Consider the following 21,881-nt stretch of genomic DNA (forward strand, 5'->3'; position numbering starts at 1 on the left):
TATATGATTAATTTATTTGAATTTTTAAAAATAAACATAAAAATTAGGATTTTTTAAATTAACAAAATATTTTATTAAATTTTATAGTGAGAGAAAGAGATGATTTCTTCTTATGGTTGAGAGAGAAAGATGTGGACCGCATGCCATTTCGTTCTTTTCCATTTTTGTTTTTTTGGTGCCTGATCGCATTTGAGCCGGGTGCTGCCAACGTGGTGGGTCCACTAGCCCCTCTGTCAGTAATAGACGTCCCCGGTTCGAGCCGGAAAACGCTTGTGGGCCAGAGGCGCTTTGACTACCCTTTACTACATACCACTCAATTTTTTGCAGTTACATTTTCTAATATCTAAATTTTAATTTTTACATTTATACCACTAAAATGTTTTTTTTTTACATTAAAAATACCATCATTTTTAACTTTTAAAAAGAGAAATGCATATTTTCACGCATTGATAAAATAATTTTTTTATGCAAAAATTAAATTTTAGGTTTTAGATATCTAAATACAAAGAAATTTAGTGGCATGTATGTAAATCTTTCCACCTTCAGCCAACTCCGGACGCCACCGCAGGCTTCAATCGACCAGCATCAGCCACCGCTCACTCTCTACCACAGGGCAACAACTGCTTCTGTTGTAATCAGAAAAACTGTACAAGTCTTTACTGTATGTGAGGCAAAGGGGTGTACATGTTATTACCAAATATAGTTAAATATTTCAATCAGGTCAACCCCATAGTTTTTTCACTTTCCGGGTTTTTCACATAAAAACTTATGTTGTTCCCGCTTGTTATCTTTTTTTCATATGAGTGTGTGTTAGACTATCGTACAATGCTAAGATGATTATTCGTTACTCTATGGCCGTGAAATTCCTACCAGTCATCAAAATTATAAACATAAATATTACACTTCAGATGTTATATATATGTAAATACATAAGTGTGTGGTATGCACGTAAGATTTCCTTCCCCACATTTATATTAATCTATTTAAATGAACAAAAAAATTGAACATAATTTATAAAGTTTAATGTTATAGAATGAACCATATCGAAGTATTCTATATTTGTTTTTATTTAATGTTTTTGCTCACCTGATCATGACCGTTGTTGTGGAAATCGAACGGCTGAAATCATCTAGATCGAGAGAATATTTAGGATTTTAATAATAGTAAGTGCAAGATTCAGAAATCAAGGTTGGATATATGAAGACTTTTATTTAGGGTTTATTTACATAAATACCGCACGATTCTTGTGTTTTGATATGCCAACCACATAAACTTCAATTTTTACATACAAACCACCCGATTCCGATATTTCCAGCAGAACATTGGGGGTATAGAGGTAAGAATTAAAGTTTAAGGGTTTGATATGTTAATACGTAGGAATTCGGTGGCAGTTATGCAAACATCCCTTTTATCTTAAGTTGGGCCTTGGATAGGGCCCACAGTAGAAAGATTTGGATATCATGATTTTTATCATGATATACAACGCCTTCAAATCGGAAAAATTATTACGTATGGCTCCTGGACTTTGAAATAATGAATCAACTCGACGTGATCTGACATAAGAAAAAATAACTCATTTTCTTGAGATCCATCCTGGTAATATAAGAGAATATTCCTCCTGTGTTATTTTGCGTTATTCGGGTGTTATTGTGGTGGTGTTGATGTGTTATTGTGTTATTATAATACTGAGAATATTCCCAGAACACAATAGTACATGAATACCACCACAATAACAAATGAATAACGTGTAATAACACGAGAGGAATATTCCTTGTGCTAAAATAGTTTTTTTTTAATTTTTTTATCACCGCCACGTGACTTGATTTCATTGAACTTCATACATATCTCTACATCTAGAGTCTGGACGTAATACTTGTCCAATTGTCAGTAAGTCATTATAATTTTTGGCAACCCTAAATTTGAGCCTTGCATGGTCCCTAAAGAAAAAGTCTATTTCACTTTCTAGAAGTTAAAATGGGGATATATTTGATGTGATATAAAAGAGTGAGGGGGTATAAATGTAAGAAATTAAATTTTAGGTTTTAGATATATAAATACATGGAAATTATGAATTTAAACTCTGGTCAAAGTCAACACATTTTTCTATTACAAATATTCATGCTTAGTGTAGAGTTTTATTTTCATTTTTATTATTATTTCTTTAAAATATGCTAATTGTCTAATCTATGGGTTGCTTGAGACTTGGTGTGGGGCACCATGAACTCTGATTATTTACAAGTCATATGAGAAATATGGCTATAAGGTTTGTTTGGTCAATAGCAATATTAGGATTTTATATTTTATTTTGCATTTTTTATTTTTATTTTTTTGCATATTTTTAAAACTAAAAAAAATACAAAAATAAAATTTAAGGAATTTGAAATATCATAAAAGTTTTATTTTCTTTCAACTAAAAATTGCATGAATGCGACACAATTCTTATATATTTGCATATCTAACACCTAAAGTTTGATATTTACATTTATAGCATCTTGGTGTCATAATTCTATGTATGAAAAGATGTATTTCACTTTTAAGAAAAGATAGTAGTAGCGGTCCTTTTCATGTGACGTTAAACATTTGAGTGGCATGCAAGTAAATATGAATGTTTAGGCGTTAAATACGTAAATACGTAAGAATTTTGTGGAAGGTATGTAAATGCATCTAAATTTTTTGACATATTGGATGGGGAAGCTTGGAACTATGCCATCATCTTATTCTTAAAAATGAGATGCATTGTCAAAGCCATTGACATTGCATAAATTAAAGGGAGCTCTATGGATATTTTCCCCAAGTCCATGTGGAAATCTTAGAAGCTCCTTGGACATGTTGATCACATCAATTTGTTTAAAGGCCATATTGAATTTTGGTTGGTACAATTCCGCCTTCGTAGCAAGCATTGTTGAAGAGTCTTTCGTCTCCTGTCATTTTTCATAAAATAGTCTATAATATTTCTTTTTTAATTCTCAGAATACAGAGGAATTATTTTATTGAAATGAAAAGGAGTATAAATACCCTTACACGATTTCTAGAATAGAAAAGACAAGAAAAATAAAATAACATTAAATGAATGATATAACACATATATATTCAATTAATCAATTCATAATAATTATTCCGAGATTTAAAAAAAAAACATAAATTAGGAAAGGAAATAAATCCAATCCAAAGAAATAAATATAATACTCACGACTTCTAACAGAAATAAATCATTTTATAATATAACTTTTTCCCCTCAAGTTGAACATAGTTGGCAATCATGTTTGACTTGGATTTCAAAATGTCAAACCATGGGCAAGAAAATTTTTTTGTGAGGTAGAACTTGAGGTCTTCATCTGATACTTAGTAATTAACTTACTAAGTAATTAACTCTGAGAGCATTTAAGGATATTTTTAGTTGATTGTGGTTGTTTTTTACTGCAGTTTTTGCAATGTCTGTAATTAGGCGGATGACTCCTACAAGTAATATTACTGCGAAGTTTGCAGAAAAGTAGACAACCCACATGAAAAGCTACAGGGAATGGTCTGCAAGGAAAAACGTTTCGGAGGAGAGTCTGATGCAGAAAAAAACTCCAGAGGAGAGCTTGTTGCAGGGAAAAACTCTGGAGGAAAGGTCTGTTGCAGGAAAAAGTTCTGGAGGCAAGCCTGAAGCAGAAAAAAATTCTCCGGAGGAAAGACCTGTTGCGGAAAAAAGCTCCGGCGGAGGGACTGTTGCAGGGAAAAACTTCAGAGGAGTGTCGGCTGCAGCGAAAAGCTCTAGATACTGGCCCTGCTGTGGGGAAAAACATCGGAGGTGGGTTTGCTATAATGAAAAAGCTTCGGAGGTAAGGCCGTGGCCGGAAAAGGTTTCGGAGAAGAGCTTGTTGCATGAAAAAGCTGTGTAGGAGGGCTCCAAAGGGCTGATTTGCAGCGTTGGAAGAACTATAGCCAAGATTTTTGGAGGGCAAAGCTGAGGTGGAAGAGGGTTATAGGAGTGTTTAGCTAGGTTGGCTGTAATCAAAGTCAATACTATTAAGGGAACAAGCTCAACGTGAAAAGCAACAAATGAGGTTCCGCTATGGCATGATTGGGGAGCCAGCAGTATACATAACTGCCTTCATGGAGATGACATAAGTCCTTGATTACCAGCAGAGCAAAGCATTCTTCATACAGTAATGACCAAAAAGAACCAAGATATATTCAGCCATGCAGGCACCAGCCAACTTTCCCATCCTGTAAACTTAGGATAATCCCAATCATCCAACTAAAACTGCGGGGTTTTTGTAAGCGAGCAAAGACAGCTCATCGCACATCATCATTTTCTCCCAAGGTGAGGTGGAGGAAGAAGAGTTTACAGGAGGGATTAGTCATGGAAAGTCGGTGGATTCTATAAAAAAGGTCAATGCTACAAAAGAAGGAAACGCATTACTCAGCTGCACCACTACAATGGTGACATGATCTTAGAGGAAAAGATCCTTCATGAAGGTAACAAGAATAGCTAGAAATGGGGCTCCAGTATGGCACAGCTGGAGAATCGCCACTACAAATAGCCAGCTCGATGTCCATGATGATAATCCCCTCATCTACAAGCCTAGCCAAGCTAATTGGCTCAATGGTTGCGATCTTGAGCAGATCATCCAGATCTAGTGTATACTCTGCCGTAAACAAAACAGATAGCCTCCTCTTCAAGCCCCTTGAAACCCCTATCTGTCCTTATCGGACAACGCTTCCTTTGGCATACGGAAGCCAGGTAAGGACGAGAGGTAAAGACTCGGAGTCACTGCTACCTTAGATGGTGCGGGGTCACGGGGAAGAATAGACTAAGGCACGGCATTAGGATCAAAGATCAAATGAGAAACTCAAGATTTGGATAACTGAGCAGCAAGGTTGACCAGGTAGCCATGAAGAATAATCATCAGTGATGGATCATGAAGAGGGCGCTAGGGCTCGCATCTTTCACCGCCACAAAAGAAAGAACCAAAACACCATAGGCATAAGTCGATAGATTTGAGAGTAACAGAGCAACATGCTACTACATGAGGGGAATTGAGGAGTTACAGACAGTGAATGTCGGGCTTGTCACCGACGGCAAGCCAAATATCCCAATCTTGCACGCGTATCACCGCTCTTATCATCGGGCACAGCCTTCTACAGTTACAAATAACTCCATTGGGATGGCCTGGTTGGCTGCAGGAGGAATTTCAGCGACCAGAAAGCTGCGGGAGGAAATTCCAATGGCGGGAAAGGTTGCAGAAGGAAAATGTGGCGGCCGGCTCTGCAGGGAGAGGAAGTTTCCTGTGGAAAAAATTGAAAAATGAGGCAAATGAAGGGTCTGCAGCACGACAAAGAACGCCAACTGCAGATAATAGGAAGTTTCAGGTGGCAGAAAACTCTAGGATTTCTTTCAAAGCTCTGATACCATGTTAATTTTCAGAATTCAGCGAAATTATTTTAATGATATGAAAATAAGATATAAATATCTTTACTCGAATCCTAGAATAGAAAAGACAAGAAAAGTAAATAACATGAAAGGAAATATATAACACCTTTATCTCGAATAAATCAATTCATAATAATTGTTTGGAGATAAAGGGAACGCTGTAAAATAGGAAAGGAAATAAATCCAATCAAAAGAAATAAATCTAATCCAAATAAATAAATCTAATTCTCATAACGTCTAACATGAATAAATTATTTCCTAATATAATTTTAAATATTTTTCACATAAAATTAGTGTGCAATGCAATTTGCTTTTCAATTTATAAGATATGGAGTTTTATGACCCTAAGACAACAAAAGAAAGGAATCAATGAAATAAAGCACATTTATGATTCATCATATGGAAACAACAAGCTAAGATTTATAAAACAACTCAAAATTTTATCAAATATGAAGGCCAATAAAAGAGTTTGATCTTTTACCTCAAACTTCAGCAAGTGATTCTCAGCCAAATCTCGAGGACAATAACAGCAGGAAAACCATTTCGAGCAAAATGGATGATGAAATTGTTACAAGGCTTTTAGAAACCATTTGGAGTTTTCAAACCTACGACAAAGAGGTTATTTCATTGTCATGGAACTTCATGAAATAAATACGAAGAATATTGCCATCAAGTAAAAATTAGCCAATTATTCGATAAAAACAGACATCCATGAAATAAAATGGGAGCCTATTTTTCTCAAATCTAATCAATACTTTATCAGTCAAACTTGGAAACTATTGGTTTAATTGAACAATGAAACTATGAAAATGGAGAACATATTGTCATTACGATCAAAATAATCATCCAAAATGCTTCAAAATGGAAGGAAAAGTTCAAAAAGCACAATAGCTATTTTCTTTCAGTTCAAATCCTTAACGCTGATGATTAAAAAAGCTCAAATTTAGCGTCAAAGCTGCCTAAATCAGCATGTTTTTACCCATACAACCTGTTTCTGACATCTTCAAAAACTCATAATTAAATAATTCAAAAGAAGATTTGGTTATGAAGTCAGAGACAAAATGCAACGGTTGAAGGTAGACCTTGAGGCTTTTTCTCTTGGGGGCATTTACATAACATTCCATTCATATCCTATGTATTTACATATTTAAGATCTAAACTTTACATTTTGCATTTATACCACCCAAATATTTCTTATCACCAAAAAATACCACTATTTTAAATTTTAAAAGGTGAAATATATCTTCTCATGCATAGGTAAGGTGGCATATATATATAAACTAAAGTTCATATGTTACATGTGTAAACGCATCAGAATTAAGTGCCATGTATGTAAATCTTCTTTTCCTTAATCAAGTAAAATCTTTTTTTCATTTTGCACAACCAAATTAAGTGTTCATTTTAGACATACGTACCTCCGCTTTCTCATTAGAAGATGAAGATTTTTATAAGCCTCAAGCAAACCTACACCAAATGGTGCTAAATGCGCATGCTTCAATCTGCTAAAAAGCACAAGTACTTGAAGGTCAGCTTGCAACAAATGACAGCCATGAATATGCAGCTTCACAAAATTTATTTTAGCATCCACAAATGACTAGCTAAATGATAAAAAAATAATGGCAAAAAAATTTAGTAATGAGAACTATTGACAAATTTCCAGAGCTGAAATATAATTAACACTCCAGAGATAATCTCAAAACCATTAAATATTTTTTAACGTCTATAAATTGAGAAATGGTAGTGGGAAGGAAGTTCTGACTCTGTAGACAGGAGGGATTCTTGCGTGCAGACGGCGAATGCATCTCGCGTGCGCCGTCTAATGAAATTTTTTTAAAAAAAATCGTAAATTTAAAAATGGGCCAACTGACATACACTTTTTTGGTAAAGGAAGAGTTTTTATTGGCCCACCGCACGCATCTCTACGTGCGGTGGGCGGGCGCAAAAAATTTACAGTGAGGAAATTTTTGGAATATACGGGATTTGGCCCGAATTTGATCTTGGATTGCCAGAATGTGTACCACAACTATAAATTATTTGTAGATGAAGAAATCTGAATAAACTATTCCTAGATCTCTTGAGATTTTTGGAAAGTTTTACTTAGATCCATTATTTTAAAAAGGTTTAGATTTGAACATCATCAGATATATACCCAGTTGGTTATTAACAACTAGCTGGAAGAACTTGAATGAGTTGCACAACAATTACCATGATTTGCAATAACAAATAACATATCAAGTTCACTCAATAACAGCAATTCAAAATGATGCATATACAAGCCTTTTTTGCCACCTCAATAAAACTTTACATATTTTGCAGATAAATACTTGAATAATAGGCTCTTTGCAGTTGGTCATTTGAATTCCAAAGTCTATAAAAGTATCAATTTAGTCCCCACTCTTTTAATATGGGTTGAAATAATCCCCATGAAGGCCATGGAAGACTGTTTCAATCCCAATTTAAAGAGTTTGTGGACTATTTTAACACTTCTATAAACTCTATGACTAAACTTGCCCCATCTAAACAGTCGAATGACTAATTTAGCAGTTCTCTCTTAAATAATATGACTGCAAAATGGTACAAGCACGTGAGCATTCAGTGAAATCTAAACTTCCGAGGAGAACCTATCAACTTATAAAATTTGCATCAATACCCCTTGAGCCTATGGCAATGGGAATATGCATATCATTTGTTACTAAACTCCATAAATATTGCTTGTGAGCATAGGGGGCCCAAAGTATTATGAATTTCAAGTTGAGAAACCAGTACTTCATTGTTTTCAATTCCTTGAATAAACAAAACACTATCAAACAAGTAAGCTAGATTTTTAAGAAAATATAGAAACTACACAAGCATGCAAAATTTGTTTTTCTAATTGCAGTGACTTGACAGGCATGGAACTATAAATAATTTTATCCGTGCTTATAGATGTTAGACAGTAACTTGAAGGCAGCCCAGGGCACCAGGGCATCAATAATGTGTAGCTAATAACAATAAGAGAAATTTACATATCTACCACACAATTCTTACTTATTTACATATCTAACAGCCAACGTTTGATATTTATGTTTATCACACCTGGGTGGCATAAACCAATGAAAATGTGCAATTCACTTTTAAAAAGATAGTGATGGCGGTATTTTTAACGGGATGTTAAAAATTTGAGTGGTATGCGTGTAAATATGAGATTTAGGTGTTAGATATGTAAATATATAAGAAAAAGTGGTATGTAAGTAAATTTCCCTAACAAAAATCACAAGCCTTGAAATAAAATAAAAGAAATAACTGTCATGCTTATAAACTTACTGATGGACCGTGAAGCTTTCTGTTGACAATAATGCGCTGGGAACCTAGTGCATCAAAGCGATGCAAAGCATACAATGACGAAACCAATTGACAATTCAAGAAAAATCCACTCTAAAATCACACTTTTGAGGCTTCATCTTGTAGCAAATAGGCCTTGAAACGTTCGATCAATGAATCAATGTTAATCTCATCCCTTAAATCCGCATTTTGTTCAGGGAAATGGGGAATTGACTTCAAATGTTCTTGAAAACTTTCATTCTCGTTGAGCAAAGAATTCAATAGCATAACATTGGGCTCTTCGAGTGAAAAATTCTTCTTTTCCATTCTATTAAGAAAATTAATCGCTTTCTTAATATCTCCACTCTTGAGTAAGCTCTGAACAATTGAATTGAGCAAAGCTGAATTCAGAACACAACTGGATTTCTCCATTGATTGATACAAATCCTCAAACTCATCCATTGAACCATCACTTATAAGAGAATTCATTAATATAGTATAGGTGAAGGCATCAGGCGACAACCCTTTGGCAGAAAGGCCATCAAAAAGATCCTTAACTAACTTAAATCTGCCAGCTTTGTACAACCCATCCATCATGAAGTTGAATGTCTTGACTGCAATTTCAGAATTTTGGGAGAGCATGGATTGAAAAACATCCATTGCCTCATCAAAACAATTGTTTTTACAAAGTCCCCGAATAATCGCATGATATGTGTCAATATCTGGAGAAACACCAGCAGCCATCATCTTCTGATGCGTTCTTCTGGCATCAGCTACTCGTCCTACACGATACAGTTCATTCAATATAGCGTTGCATATAGTTGCAGTCTGTTCAAATCCCCTCTCAGGCAACTCATCAAATATCCTAAGAGCTAAATCAGTTTTTTCTGCCCTCAAATATAAATTGATCAATATGCAGTAGGTAACAGCGTCTGGTTTTCTTCCTTTAGAAATCATGAGATCAAAGACCTTCAGCGCTTCGTCTGTTTTTCCTATTTTAGAGTATCCATCCATTATAGTCGTGTATGTCACTGCATCGGGCTCCACGCCATTCTCAGACATCACATCCAGAAACTTGAGGGCTTCAACAGCCAAGTCTTCTTTGCAGAGAACATGAACAATGCTGTTGAAAGTGATAACATCCGGGGGGAAACCAGCGAGCTTCATCAATTCGAAAAGCTCTGCGGTTTTTTCTGCTGCTCCCTCTCTGCAGAGCGTGTCGATGAGAGTGTTACAGATAACGATATTAGGAGCAACGCCCTTTACGCTCATTTGCTCGAACAGATTAACGGCGTTCTTCAAGGAACCACCTTTGCAATAAGCATCGATGATCGTGCTGTAAGTGAAGACATTAGGATGAACCCCCGATACCTCCATTGTTTTAAAAACCTCTGAAGCTTTTTCTAACTCACCGTCCTTGCAGAGCGCGTCAATGACAGCACTGTACGCCACCACATCAGGCTTGCAAGCGCCGCCGATCTCCGACATCCTGTGGAGCAGGTCGAGGACCATGGCAGACTTTCCGCTGCCGCTGCTTGAGATTCCCTTGATTAGGGTAGTGAAAGTGACGACGTTGGGTTGACATCCCAGAAGCGGCATTTCGTCAAACAGTGAGACAGCATCATGGATCCGGCGCTCGTGGCATAGTCCTCTTATCAACGAGGTGAAAACCACGGTGTTGGGGCAGCAGCAGCGCTTCAACATGGCGGCAAATATGCCGAACCCGAGATCCACGCTTCGCATCCGGCAGCAACAATCAACGAGAATGCCGAATGTGTGTGAATTGGGACAGATTCCGCCGGCCCGGTTCATGAGGTTGAAAAGAGAGATTGCAGCGGGGAATTGCTTCATCCGGGAGATACCGATGAGGATGGTGTTGAAGGAATAGATTGGCGGCATAGGATCTGTATCTAACAAGTTCTGGAAGAGATCGAGGGCGTAGCTAAGCTTGAGGGTCTTGGATCGACCCCATTCTTTCACGGCGTCCTTCAAACGAGCTCTGTGGCTGCCGGCGTTGCTGAGGACCGCTTTGGCTGATATAGAGGGCATCGCCGCTGCGCCGCTCATGGTTTTCGTCGTGTTGAAGGATAGATGGAAAGCTCTGCGGAGACTCGATGGAAGAAACTGCGGTGATCGTTGTCCGCCTACAGCTGCGGTGCGGGGGCGGGCCGGCCTTCCGATGCCGCCCGGCCGCATGCAATTTTTTCTGGGAAATTTACATATAGACCATCCAATTCCTTTGTATTTGCGTACCTAACAAAGTTAAATTTTTACATTTATAATACATTATTGTTATGAACCTACGCATAATAAAATATAATTCCTTTCTAAATATTTTTTGCATGATGTTAGAGTGGTATCTATGTAAATATGAATGCTTCTGCTTTTAGAGTGTAAATACATGAGAATTGTGTGGGATGTGTACAAATTCTAGTATTTGTTTGAAACATTTACACACATACCATGAATTTCATTTGTATTTAGATATCTAGTGCTTAAACTTCAATTTACATGAAATATTTTTGTGATTTTGTGTGTCTGGAGATTTACGGTTTAGATTGTGAGAAAGCCCAACACATATTTGTAATAGAAATTATAAATAGACTCACCTTGAATTTTTATGTGAAGTGCACTTATAGGCAGTTAGCTCATTCAGAATGGTCAACTATAAATTGATAAGTGCACTTATAGACATTTATCCCACAGACAGGTATGGTTTAATCAGTTTCGTGAATTACAATGTTGGCATGCAGAATGACTCGTTGCATAATGGATGGCAAGAGCTATTGCAATTGGGAGTAATTGTTGGAACTTTGGTGCGCCGTCTTTGAGATGTATCATTGCAGCCTCAACGGGATCTTTATTACTCAATGAAGCACGTCATTACACAATATGAAGCTTTTCAAGCTTTTCTGCAACAAGCAGGGAGAGCCCGATGATGGTCAGCGACGAGGCGGCAAGCTTTGGACAATAGTGGCCTGCAGCTGTGGGAGAGGGAGGTGTTCATTGGATCTTTGATCTACAATAGCTTTGTATTTAGCTCATTCTTATTCATCACATTTGGAAGGGCAAATAGAAGTCTAATTTTATGAGTTTGTAGTTGAATCGAGCATCTCAGCGAGAAGATTCCAATGAGCACAATATCGTTCAATTTCGACATCATTAAGACACTCAAATGGTTATCAAACAACATATAATTGAAGTAAGTCTTCTGAGATGTTTGATCAAAGTGATTCATATTTACGCATTAATTGCACTTATAACTCTATAAATAGAGTTTCATCTCTCACATGAGAGGGGAAGAGAGCTTGAAGCTTAAGAAAGAGCTTAGAGCTTTGAGAATTAACTGAAGTTCAACATCATTCTTGTCACCATCAACCACCGCTGATTGTCGTCGATCACCGTCGACCACCATCGACCACCTCCTGTCGATCACCGTTGATCGCTATCAGACACCTCATGCTCATTGCAACAAATTTATCTGCACGTCGACATTGTAATTCAAAAAACTTTGTAACACTTTCTTGCCTATGAGACAAGATGTTTATGTAACAATCAACTTACAGTGAGTTTTTATAATTGGGTCAGACCCTGTTGTTTTTCCCTTTATAAGTTTTTATGTAAAAACTTATGATATAAGTATTAGTTGTCTTATTTATTCCGAGTGTGTGATAAATTTTTGTATCACACTGAGACGATAATATATCACTCTACTGTCGTGAATTTTATTTGCATGCATTAATGACAATCGACGCAGAACACTATTTCAAACTATATATTGATCGAACAAAGGAGTGTCAGGTGATTAACACCCCTCAATGATCAAATCGACCCCAATTTTATTATATGCAAATAACTATAATTACCCAAAAACCACTCCTGAAAAGTTAATAGGGGTCCATCTTGTGAATAAAAAGACACTTTTTATTCGGTCTACCACTGCTCTCTCTCTCTAAACCACTCCATAATAGAAATTTCATTCCTTAGGTGTGTTTCTCGTACAAATTTGAATCCAACAATATCAAAATGACATTTCAATTGAAAAAAGAGGGGGATTTACACACATACCACTCAATGCTTTTTAATTTTCACATCTAACATCTAAAACTCTAATATTACATACATACCACCAAAATCTCTCATATTAATCACATCAATCACCTTGTAAAAATTTGTGGTCAGATGTACATGTCTCCTTCCAAAGAAAAATTATTATGTCCGGGCGGACGCTGAGCTGCGTCCGGGCAACGGGCGTAATAATCTCTCATCCAGAAGAGCGCAAAGCTGGGATCACAATTTACAAAGACCACCGTCATGCATGTAAATTGTCATATTAAAATTTTGGGGGTTGATATGGAAATTAATAAGAATTGGGTGGTATTTCTCTAAACCTCCCAAAAAGATAATAGGGGTGAATTTGATGTGATATTAAATTTGGAATGCTGTGCAGGTAAATATAAAAATATAAGTTCTATATATGTAAATAAAGTTAACATGCGAGTAAAATTGTAAATGCCTCCTTTTTTTTAATTATTTGTGCCTAAAATAAAATTTAGTTTTTCTTTAATCTCATGTTAAATCAAAAAATATGAAAAAGATTTTCAGACATTTTATTCAAAATTAAACAGATTTAACATAAATTTTATGATATTACACCTGAATACCTATCTCAATCTAAAATTTCAATGCTTGTTAAGGGTCTGTTTGGGGTAGCTGCAGCTTATTGAATAATCGGCTCATAAACGGATTAAAAATAATATGCTGATAAAGTTAGGTGCGGTAGTTATTAGAAATTTTTGTATTTTAGAAAAGTCAAACTGCTGCCAGAAGCTGCCACCGCACCTAGATAGGTGCGTTGCGAAAACACAGCTTCAGCGTTTTCAAAACACACAAGCTGTCAAAACGCAGTTTACCCAAACACTTCAGATGCGTTTTCAAAACGCCACTGCACCAAATAAGCTGCCCCTAAATCACCAAAGTGCTATCTAGCAACAGATGATATTTAAATTATTAGGATAAACAAATCCCACAAATATAGATTTACTAAAATTTGTATGTGTTAAAGCCGAGAATCTACGTGGCAATTGATTTACTAAATCATTTAAATCCGATAAAATTGTTTGGCAATTTAAACGAGAATTTAAGAAGTGGTTATAACCGTGGGCACAATCAAAAGCCTGTGAACATAAATTTCTATTCCTGCGAAGTTAAACCAGCTAATTCATAAAATTTAGAATTTATGGGATTTCGAGTGGGAATCCACAAAATTCAAATTTACAAGATCGTGAGATTTATTTTACACAGTTCTGCGTGTGTACTCTCTCGAATAACATTCCAATAACTCAATTATTAGGAGTTATTGAGAGGTTATTCGAGTATAATCTCTTAATAACCCCTAATAACCTACCAATATATTTTACCATATTTTTTATTTTTTATTTTGTTTTTGTTATTGACATAAATCAGGCATAAATCCGCCATAAATTCTATGCTTCACTCCCTAATAAATGTTCCACATTTTTGGAGGAAATTACCTCCTCACTCCATCTCACACTAAACTATACACCTCTATAGAGAATATATAGAGTACCGATTCCTCCATTTTTGTTCACAATTTCCTCGCCGGCAGCTAGTCTTCTCTCCTCGGCGAGACTGAGGGATCGGAGGGGACTGGAGTCGTAGAACTGTTTCGTCTTCCTCCGACGCAATTCGGAACGACATTCAAGTGGGTTTTATCTGATTCACGATCATCTCTCCCTACCTCTTCTGGAAAGTTGGTTCGCATTCCGATTCTTCATTCCGTTTTGTTTATAATACTCGTGTTCTTTGATTGGATTGCATGCTTTTAATCTATTAGATTTTTTTCTTTGGGGTCGAATGATTGCATGAGCTTCGTTGATTTAGGACGATGACTCTTTTCTTAGAGGGCTTTTTGGCGGCGATCATTGTCATATTTAGGCTTATAGTTTGTAGATCTTTGGTGAAATCCTTGCTTTTGTATCAGAAGCTATTGAAGCGACAATGCAGCAGGAGTACAAGATATATGCTGAAAAAATACTGAACATTTTATCAAACTACAATACAATCGCGCTGTAGTAGAAAACAACAATGGTGGTCTTTATTTGATTTAAGAAAATATGTTTGCCCTATGTTTTTTGTAATATGTCCAGTGCTTGATGTATTTAGCTCCGCATGAAAGTTTTTTTTCTATGTTTGGTTCGCTGTATGAGGTAAACACAATGTTTCTTGAGCTTTAATGTATTTTGGCTGTACCTCGATCTACTAGCCATGATTAAGCTGCCTTTTGTTTAGGACTTAGGAATTGTTGGATTTTAAATTGCTGGTGGATTCAAACTAAGGAAAGAGCTAGGAAGGATGATGAGTTAAGAGAATAGAGAAAATGAGAACAATGGGGTGCTTTGTATATTTAGGCGATCGATCTTTCCAAACCGGCGTTGCCAACCCTTTCATATAGATGGGTTGGCTTAAGATGCGTTACATTCAATGAATAATTAAATCCCCAATAGTCATGCCTCTTCTTTTTACGGCGTGCCCATTATTATAATCTCTCCCTTAATGTTTCCTCACATAAATCTTTTTCTTATGCATTTAGTATTTGATAACAATTCTATTGTCTTATTCGGCCTCAAGGTGAGCTGGCATAGGAATTAAGTGGTATGTATGTAAATCTTCCTTTAAAGTTTTATTCTTATTCACATTTCATGATGACTATAGAAACCTCAGGAACATGACATTGAAATAGAATTATGTTCCGAATCGAAGTCACCCTTCTAATTAAAAAGCAAAGTTATTTATCTTAATCATTATGAGTCTCATGCGCATCAAGCATGTTTTGCTTGAGCTCTCTTATACATTACTATGCATACAAACACACCAAAAAAGGTTCTGATAACGAGCTTTGAAAATTCTCATCTCGCATTTTTACGCCCTGTTCTATTTAATGAGCATATTGAACATAGCGGCTCTTCCATCAACTTGAGAAAATGTTGATTATATTTTAGCAATACAAACTTATCAAATGATGATTTGCTTTTAACTTGAATAAATGGCTTTTTTTTCTTTTGAATCCACCCCATTATCACTTTTTCAATATCTCAATTGTTTATTTAGACAAAATAAACAAGCATAACTACTTCTAAAGACATTAGAAGGTTGATTAATCTAAGCTTGTATGATAATCATGAATCCAATTGCGAAATTAATTTGCTTCTTACACAGAATACATGAAAACTGGAAAAAATTGGCATCTGCAAAATCATTTAAAAAAATCCATAAAAACTTCTCATTCTTCACAACCTTATTCAGATTCCTTGAATCAAAATGCATAATCGGAAAGAAAATGCTGTTCAATGCCATTACAATTCCTCCAATGGTAACCCACCCTCTTATTTTTCTGCACAATTATTTTTCTTAGTGAGAAGGTTAAGAGTAGATTAGCTCTACAAGAATGCTGTGAAAATTCTAGCACCCAAATGCCCATGACTTATCCTTATTAATCTTTACTGATTTGGACTCTAGCTTTAAAATATTCAGTAATTGGTTAAATTTTATCTTGAGTAGAGACATTAGTTATTTTTAAATAGTTGCATAGATAACAATGCCTCCTTATAGTCTTCCTTTAAAACAGTTCTTAGTCCGCATGAATTTCAGGCCATGATTAATCGCTGACCTTTTTCTGGTTTATTTTCTTTTTACAGGGTTTTCTTTGCAAAGTGCTAGAATTCCTTATTGACTTCAAGGAATCCCATATATGGCTTCATCCAGTTCATGTGCTATTGAAAGTGATGATGCACAATTGAAAGCCTTATTCGACACATTTCGTTCTGTTTGTTCACTTAAAGATATTGCCTTGGCCTATAGCAAAGCTGGACATAATGTTGAAAGAGCTGGAGAAATTTTATGCAATTATAGTAAAAATCAGACACAAGGTTCATTTCATGATTATAACTGTGAAGGAAGCTTCAAGCACTTGGAGGAATCATCTCGAAAGGGAAATACTTCTAACTCTCGTCTTTTAGGTGATATTTCTGGTGGAAGAAGGCCCAAAAAACTAAGTGCTTCTGTGGGTTCAGTTTCTAGTTTTATTGGTAAAACATATTTCCGGCCTACTTCATCCCTGAATGAACCATCTAGAACAACCAAACCAATGATATTCAGTGTGGTTGAATCATCGGTTGCTGAATCTGCGAATGAAAAACTGGGTTCTGAATCCGTGGATGAGAAACTTCTATTTGATAGAAGCACAGAACTGATATCAATTAATAATAAGGATGTAGAGGAGTTTATTTTCTCAATGCTTGGTGATGGGTTTAAACTCAGCATGGATTGCATTCAGGAGGTCCTCGGTAAAAATCATCTTAGCTTTTTCTTGTCTGTCTATACCTTTAATAATTGATGCAAACGTCCGGTGCAATTATATATATTTTCTTAAATTATCTAGTATATTGCAAAATAATTCCATTTCTATACTATACCTTATTTATGGTTCTCTATAATGAGATTTATACAGTGTCTCCATTTTTGTAAGTTTATACACACCTTACTAGAGAAATGGTATTTCAGAAAATGAATTGAAAAGGTTTTATTTTACTTGAAAACTAACCCAGAACTCTCGTTGTCATGTTTTTTTTTTATGCAATTGATTCTACCTAAGATTTTTGGGTGTTATCATGTATTTAGAAGCCTTTTTCTGAGCATTCTTATCATATGAGCTCTACCATAGCGTAAAATATTTAAATATCACTCACCATTATTCTGTTCTTTGTCCTTAAAGAACTCTTCGGGTGCTAGCTGTGTGAATTGTTCTTCGAATTGGTAGCATGCACAGAAGCCTTTGATTTTCCTCCTAGATATTGAAATGGCTTTGTTCTCTTATGTCTGATTCTGATCATCATATTTTTGTCAATCAAGAGGACGAAAATCAGACAGTTAAATTAGGAGCTTCCTTATTTAAATTATTTTGAATATCTTTATTCTGATTTATTTCCTTTAGCTGAATATTTATATTAGGAATATGTATTATTAAATTACCTAAAATAGATTATTCAAAATATTTTGTACCTGAAATAGATTGTAAAATTATTATTGAATGGAATGAAAGCAAAGGAAAATGCATCGAGCCTATTCAGGATTTAACATATTTTTCTCAAAACTTTGACATAGTATTAGAGCCAAATTTTTGCCCTAAGCACCGATAATCGTTGGAGAACCGTCAAGACTCCCTTCCCGCCCTCCTTGTAGGACAGGAAGGGAGTAACTTTTCCTTTAGAAAAAAAAAAAACGCTCTTTCTTGATTTTTGGTTATCTTACTCTTCGTCTAGCTCTGCTATCCCCACTTCTCAAGTAGATCTCGCAACAAATCCAAGTTATAGAGAGATGGCCGGTGACCTTCGCCTTCTTCGGTACCGATCACTCCTCTTCTGAAGGATGAGCTCGACATCGTGATTCCGACGAACCGAAACCTTGACTTTTTGGAGATGTGGAGACCCTTCTTCCAGCCCTACCATCTCATCATCGTGCAGGACAGAGATCCATCGAAGACCATCAATGTCCCCGAGGGCTTCGGTTACGAACTCTATAACCACAACGACATCAATCGGATCCTCAGTCCTAATGCCTCCTGCATCTCATTCAAGGATTCCGCATTTCGATGCTTCTGTTACATGGTGTCTAAGAAGAAATACATCCATACCATTGACGACGACTGCTTCTTCCGCTTCGGCTTCGTCCGCTTCGACTCCGGCTTCTGACACACTCAAGGATTGAAGGCTTTGACACTCCTTCCTAGACCAACAACTTTGGCTTCGGCAAACCCTAGATCTTTTACTTTGACACTCACGGCTTATGCAATCTCGGCTTCGACACTCACGACTTATGCAATCTCGGCTTTGACACTCACGGCTCCGGTATCTCGGTTTCAGCACTCACTGCTACGACATCTCCACTTCAACACTTTTAGCACGAAGATCAAGGAACAAATCATCATCATCGTCACAGAAAGAATCAATAACATTTGGATCGTATAACAGGACGCAGATTCTACTTCAAGGCAATGATCAATAGCATCTGCATCGTGTAACTAGATCCTATTTGTGGGCTGTGATCAGTAGCATTTGGATTAGGACGCGAATCCTACTTGTGGGCTATGATCGATAGCATCTGGTTCGTGTAACTTGATCCTATTTGTGGGCTATGATCGGTAGCATTTGGATCGTGTAACTGAAAGCGGATTCTTCTTATGGGCTACAATGATAAAAGATTATTTGTTTTTCTTTGTTCAAAATCATGTTATGATTCAGGAGTTGTCTCTGAGACTTCGACATATTTGGCTGCGGCACTCACGACTTAAGGATTTTTTGTCACGGCAGTGTTATCAGTTTCTTGTTGGCAAATTGATGCTTCTTGATCAGTCATCATCAATTTGAGGTGGATGTCAATCAGAAAGGACAGAAATCATACAACTAAATTAAGAGTTCTCTATAATTAGGAGCTTCCTTATTTAAATTATTTACAATATCTTTATTCTGATTTATTTCCCTTATAGCCGAATATTTAGATTATGAATATGTATTATTAAGTTACCTAAAATAAATTATGCATGATATTTTGTACCTAAAATAGATTATTATGATTATTATTTAATGGAATGAAAACAAAGGGAAAATGCAACTTCATATTCGGGATTTGGCCTATTTTTCTCAAAACTTTGACAATTTTGAATATCAATTGCTAAATAAATTCAACCCCTTAGCAAGTTTTAAACTTTTGAATGCGGCATGGTTGCCATCGAAGCAAACAATTTATCACATAAACTTTGGTAGGTAGTTCCTAAACATCTATATTCATAATTTTTAAAAATCATGGGTTGCTGAATATTTGGGGCTGAAAGATTAGGTTCTGATCCTATGGCCGAGCAAAAAGTTATGTTCACTGGTTTGCTGAATGTGGTACTTATGCCCTACTGGGTATAATTACCGGACATGCCACCTCTCCCGAGTTAATTACTTCTCAAATTTGCTTTTTAAGTTCAACCACAATGTCACTTAAAGCTCAAGGTAAATCTATAACACATCATTTAATGTGTGTTGGGCTTTGATGGTGCTCTGAGCCTAAAATGGGTTAAGAGTCGCTGCTTCTCTGCTAATTGGTGCGCATTATGCACCACAGGATTTATGTTAGAGAAGTGCTGCAAAAGTTACTTTAATGTCTTTTCAATCCTCTTGTCAACTTCCACGTAACAAGGCTTGGGAAAAGAAGCTTGGAAGGGGCCATTGTCTATGATATATTCGAAGCATAGATATTGTTGGTTTTCTGGAGAAATAAAACGAAAATTTAGGAAGAAGATAAAACTTGCAGGCATTGTACACCGAGTATGTTTGTTTTTTGCTGTTAGGGTGTTATAAAGACTAACTATTGACATGGAGGTCATGGGTTGAAGTTATGAATGCGTTTTCTTTGCAGTGTAGGAGCATGGCTGCATTCATGAACCTATAGTAATGTTTGCCTTACGCTTGATTTTTACTTTTTAACTTAATTATTCAGTTTAGTTGTTAAGACTAGTGCTGTACAATAGCATGTAGCAAGCCTTTTTGTACAAGTTACCTTTTCCTTGGAATGTCGTTTCAGGTTAATAGGTTGGGTTTGAATTTGACTTCAAATTGACTCAACTTGAATATGCTTGACATGAACTCAATTCATTCATTATATGGGTTAAAATATTTGACCCAAACATAACAAGACCCAGACTTGTTTAATCCGAACCTTACCTGTCTAACCTAATTTTGTATGTATCATGTAATTTTTTTGATAAATACTATATATTTAACCTGCATGTAACGCTTTTAACCCAAATAAATTTACCTAACTTGCCTAAACCAAATCTGAATATTAATTGGGTAAATTCGAGTTATTATGTTGAACCTCAACTTGACCCAAATAATAATCATGCCTATAATTTAGACTGCAAACTGACCCTAGTAATTAGCAGCGTAAACCCCGTTTCTTTGAATTGGATTTGGGTCGTGTATTTAGTCATTTATTTGCACCCATACTTTTTTTCAAATCTCCTTTTAACTGGTATAATGTGCAAGAACCGTATGTAAAATCTTTTTGAAATAGTTAATTTTACTTACGGATTAGAGTTTTTCAGACAACATAGCATTACTAATGTGTTCCAAATATCCTAAACTTAACTTTTAACCTAACCCTATTTAGTAGTTGCACATGTGCTCTATCTTTTAGAAATATAATTAGGGTTTTGATTGACTGTAAAGTATAAGTTGTGCATAGAAAATGCTAGATAAATGCAGTCAATTGGAATGCATTTGTTTATTTTGGATTTCCTTTGTTATATTAATTAAAATATGGTTTATAAAGTAAAAGCAAAGAATTAAGAACCAATCAAGGCAATAACTATATTTTACTTTGATTTCAAGATAACCAAAATTTATAAAAATCTTACGATAAGGTTCCTGAGAAATTCTTTGGAAAGTTCTAGGGAAGAAATGTGTTGATATGATTTATATTCAAGTCATTAAAGATATGTACACTAGAGTTGTTACTTGTGTTCAAGCAGAAGGAGGATTGACCAAATATTTTTTCTATTTTAGTTGGATTACCTCAGGGATCGGCTTTAAGCCCATATCTTTTTGCTTTAATTATGGATGCTCTTACTGGACATTTACAAGAGGTGTACCTTGGTGTATGTTTTTTGCTGATGATATCCTTCTTGTGGTTAAGACTAAAACTAAATACATGTGTTGACCTCATTTTTGGTGAGGTCTTAGTCTCCTACTCTTAGAACCTAGGATCTAGCTTTAGGAGTTCTTATTGACAATCCTAGCGGACTAGCAATGGAGCCCACCTCCCGTAGAATTTCAAGCCACTTCTTGACTCATTTTTGTGAAGAACTCGCATGAGTGGTTCGAAGCACTCAACTTTTAGTTGCAAGGGCTAAGGACCAACATGTAGAGGGCCCGAAATTGAGTTCCTATAGGATCAAATAGCCTTAGGTGAACCCTTTGTGACTCGATTATTCGTGAACGCCGCATTTCACGTACTCACTGCACCACACACAATTTTGGCTTAAATTGACTCGCCCGCCGGCAAACTCGTCCGGACGACCCCGGATGACGAAACGGAC

General features: G+C 36.0%; 2 protein-coding genes across 8 annotated transcripts in view; one reads left to right on the plus strand and one right to left on the minus strand.

Annotated features, from left to right (window-relative positions):
- Positions 1-2,561: 2,561 nt before the first annotated feature.
- On the minus strand, positions 2,562-10,941 carry LOC110020044 (pentatricopeptide repeat-containing protein At1g63400-like). 4 transcript variants are annotated; one of them, XM_020718013.1, is made up of 4 exons: positions 8,723-10,941; positions 6,835-6,921; positions 5,901-6,024; positions 2,562-2,921 (listed from the first exon to the last, which is right to left on the minus strand). In XM_020718013.1, exon 1 carries the CDS (start codon positions 10,913-10,915, stop codon positions 8,840-8,842), a length of 2,076 nt encoding a protein of 691 aa, XP_020573672.1. In that variant the 5' UTR covers positions 10,916-10,941; the 3' UTR covers positions 2,562-2,921; positions 5,901-6,024; positions 6,835-6,921; positions 8,723-8,839. The 4 variants fall into 4 exon arrangements, with proteins under 4 accessions (XP_020573672.1, XP_020573670.1, XP_020573669.1 ...); XM_020718011.1 differs by lacking the exon at positions 2,562-2,921 and adding an exon at positions 5,198-5,274 and having other exon boundaries at positions 6,835-6,918; XM_020718010.1 differs by lacking the exon at positions 2,562-2,921 and adding an exon at positions 5,198-5,274.
- A 3,495-nt stretch (positions 10,942-14,436) lies between these two features.
- LOC110020087 (putative nuclear RNA export factor SDE5) overlaps positions 14,437-21,881 on the plus strand; it is a 36,460-nt gene continuing 29,015 nt past the window's right edge. For 2 of the 4 annotated variants that reach the window (XM_020718058.1, XM_020718061.1), the window contains exons 1-2: positions 14,437-14,496; positions 16,438-17,085. In XM_020718058.1, the coding sequence (XP_020573717.1) occupies positions 16,491-17,085 (595 nt within the window). In that variant the 5' untranslated portion in view covers positions 14,437-14,496; positions 16,438-16,490. The remainder of the gene's footprint in view (positions 14,497-16,437; positions 17,086-21,881) is intronic. The other 2 variants (XM_020718059.1, XM_020718060.1) reach the window with 2 other exon arrangements.

This window comes from Phalaenopsis equestris, unplaced genomic scaffold, assembly GCF_001263595.1.
Source record: "Phalaenopsis equestris unplaced genomic scaffold, ASM126359v1 Scaffold000090, whole genome shotgun sequence".
Lineage (NCBI taxonomy): Eukaryota > Viridiplantae > Streptophyta > Magnoliopsida > Asparagales > Orchidaceae > Phalaenopsis > Phalaenopsis equestris.

Excerpts from the sequence above, each read along its gene's own strand:
- LOC110020044 (XM_020718013.1), bottom strand. The coding sequence starts at position 10,915 with ATGCGGCCGGGCGGCATCGGAAGGCCGGCCCGCCCCCGCACCGCAGCT.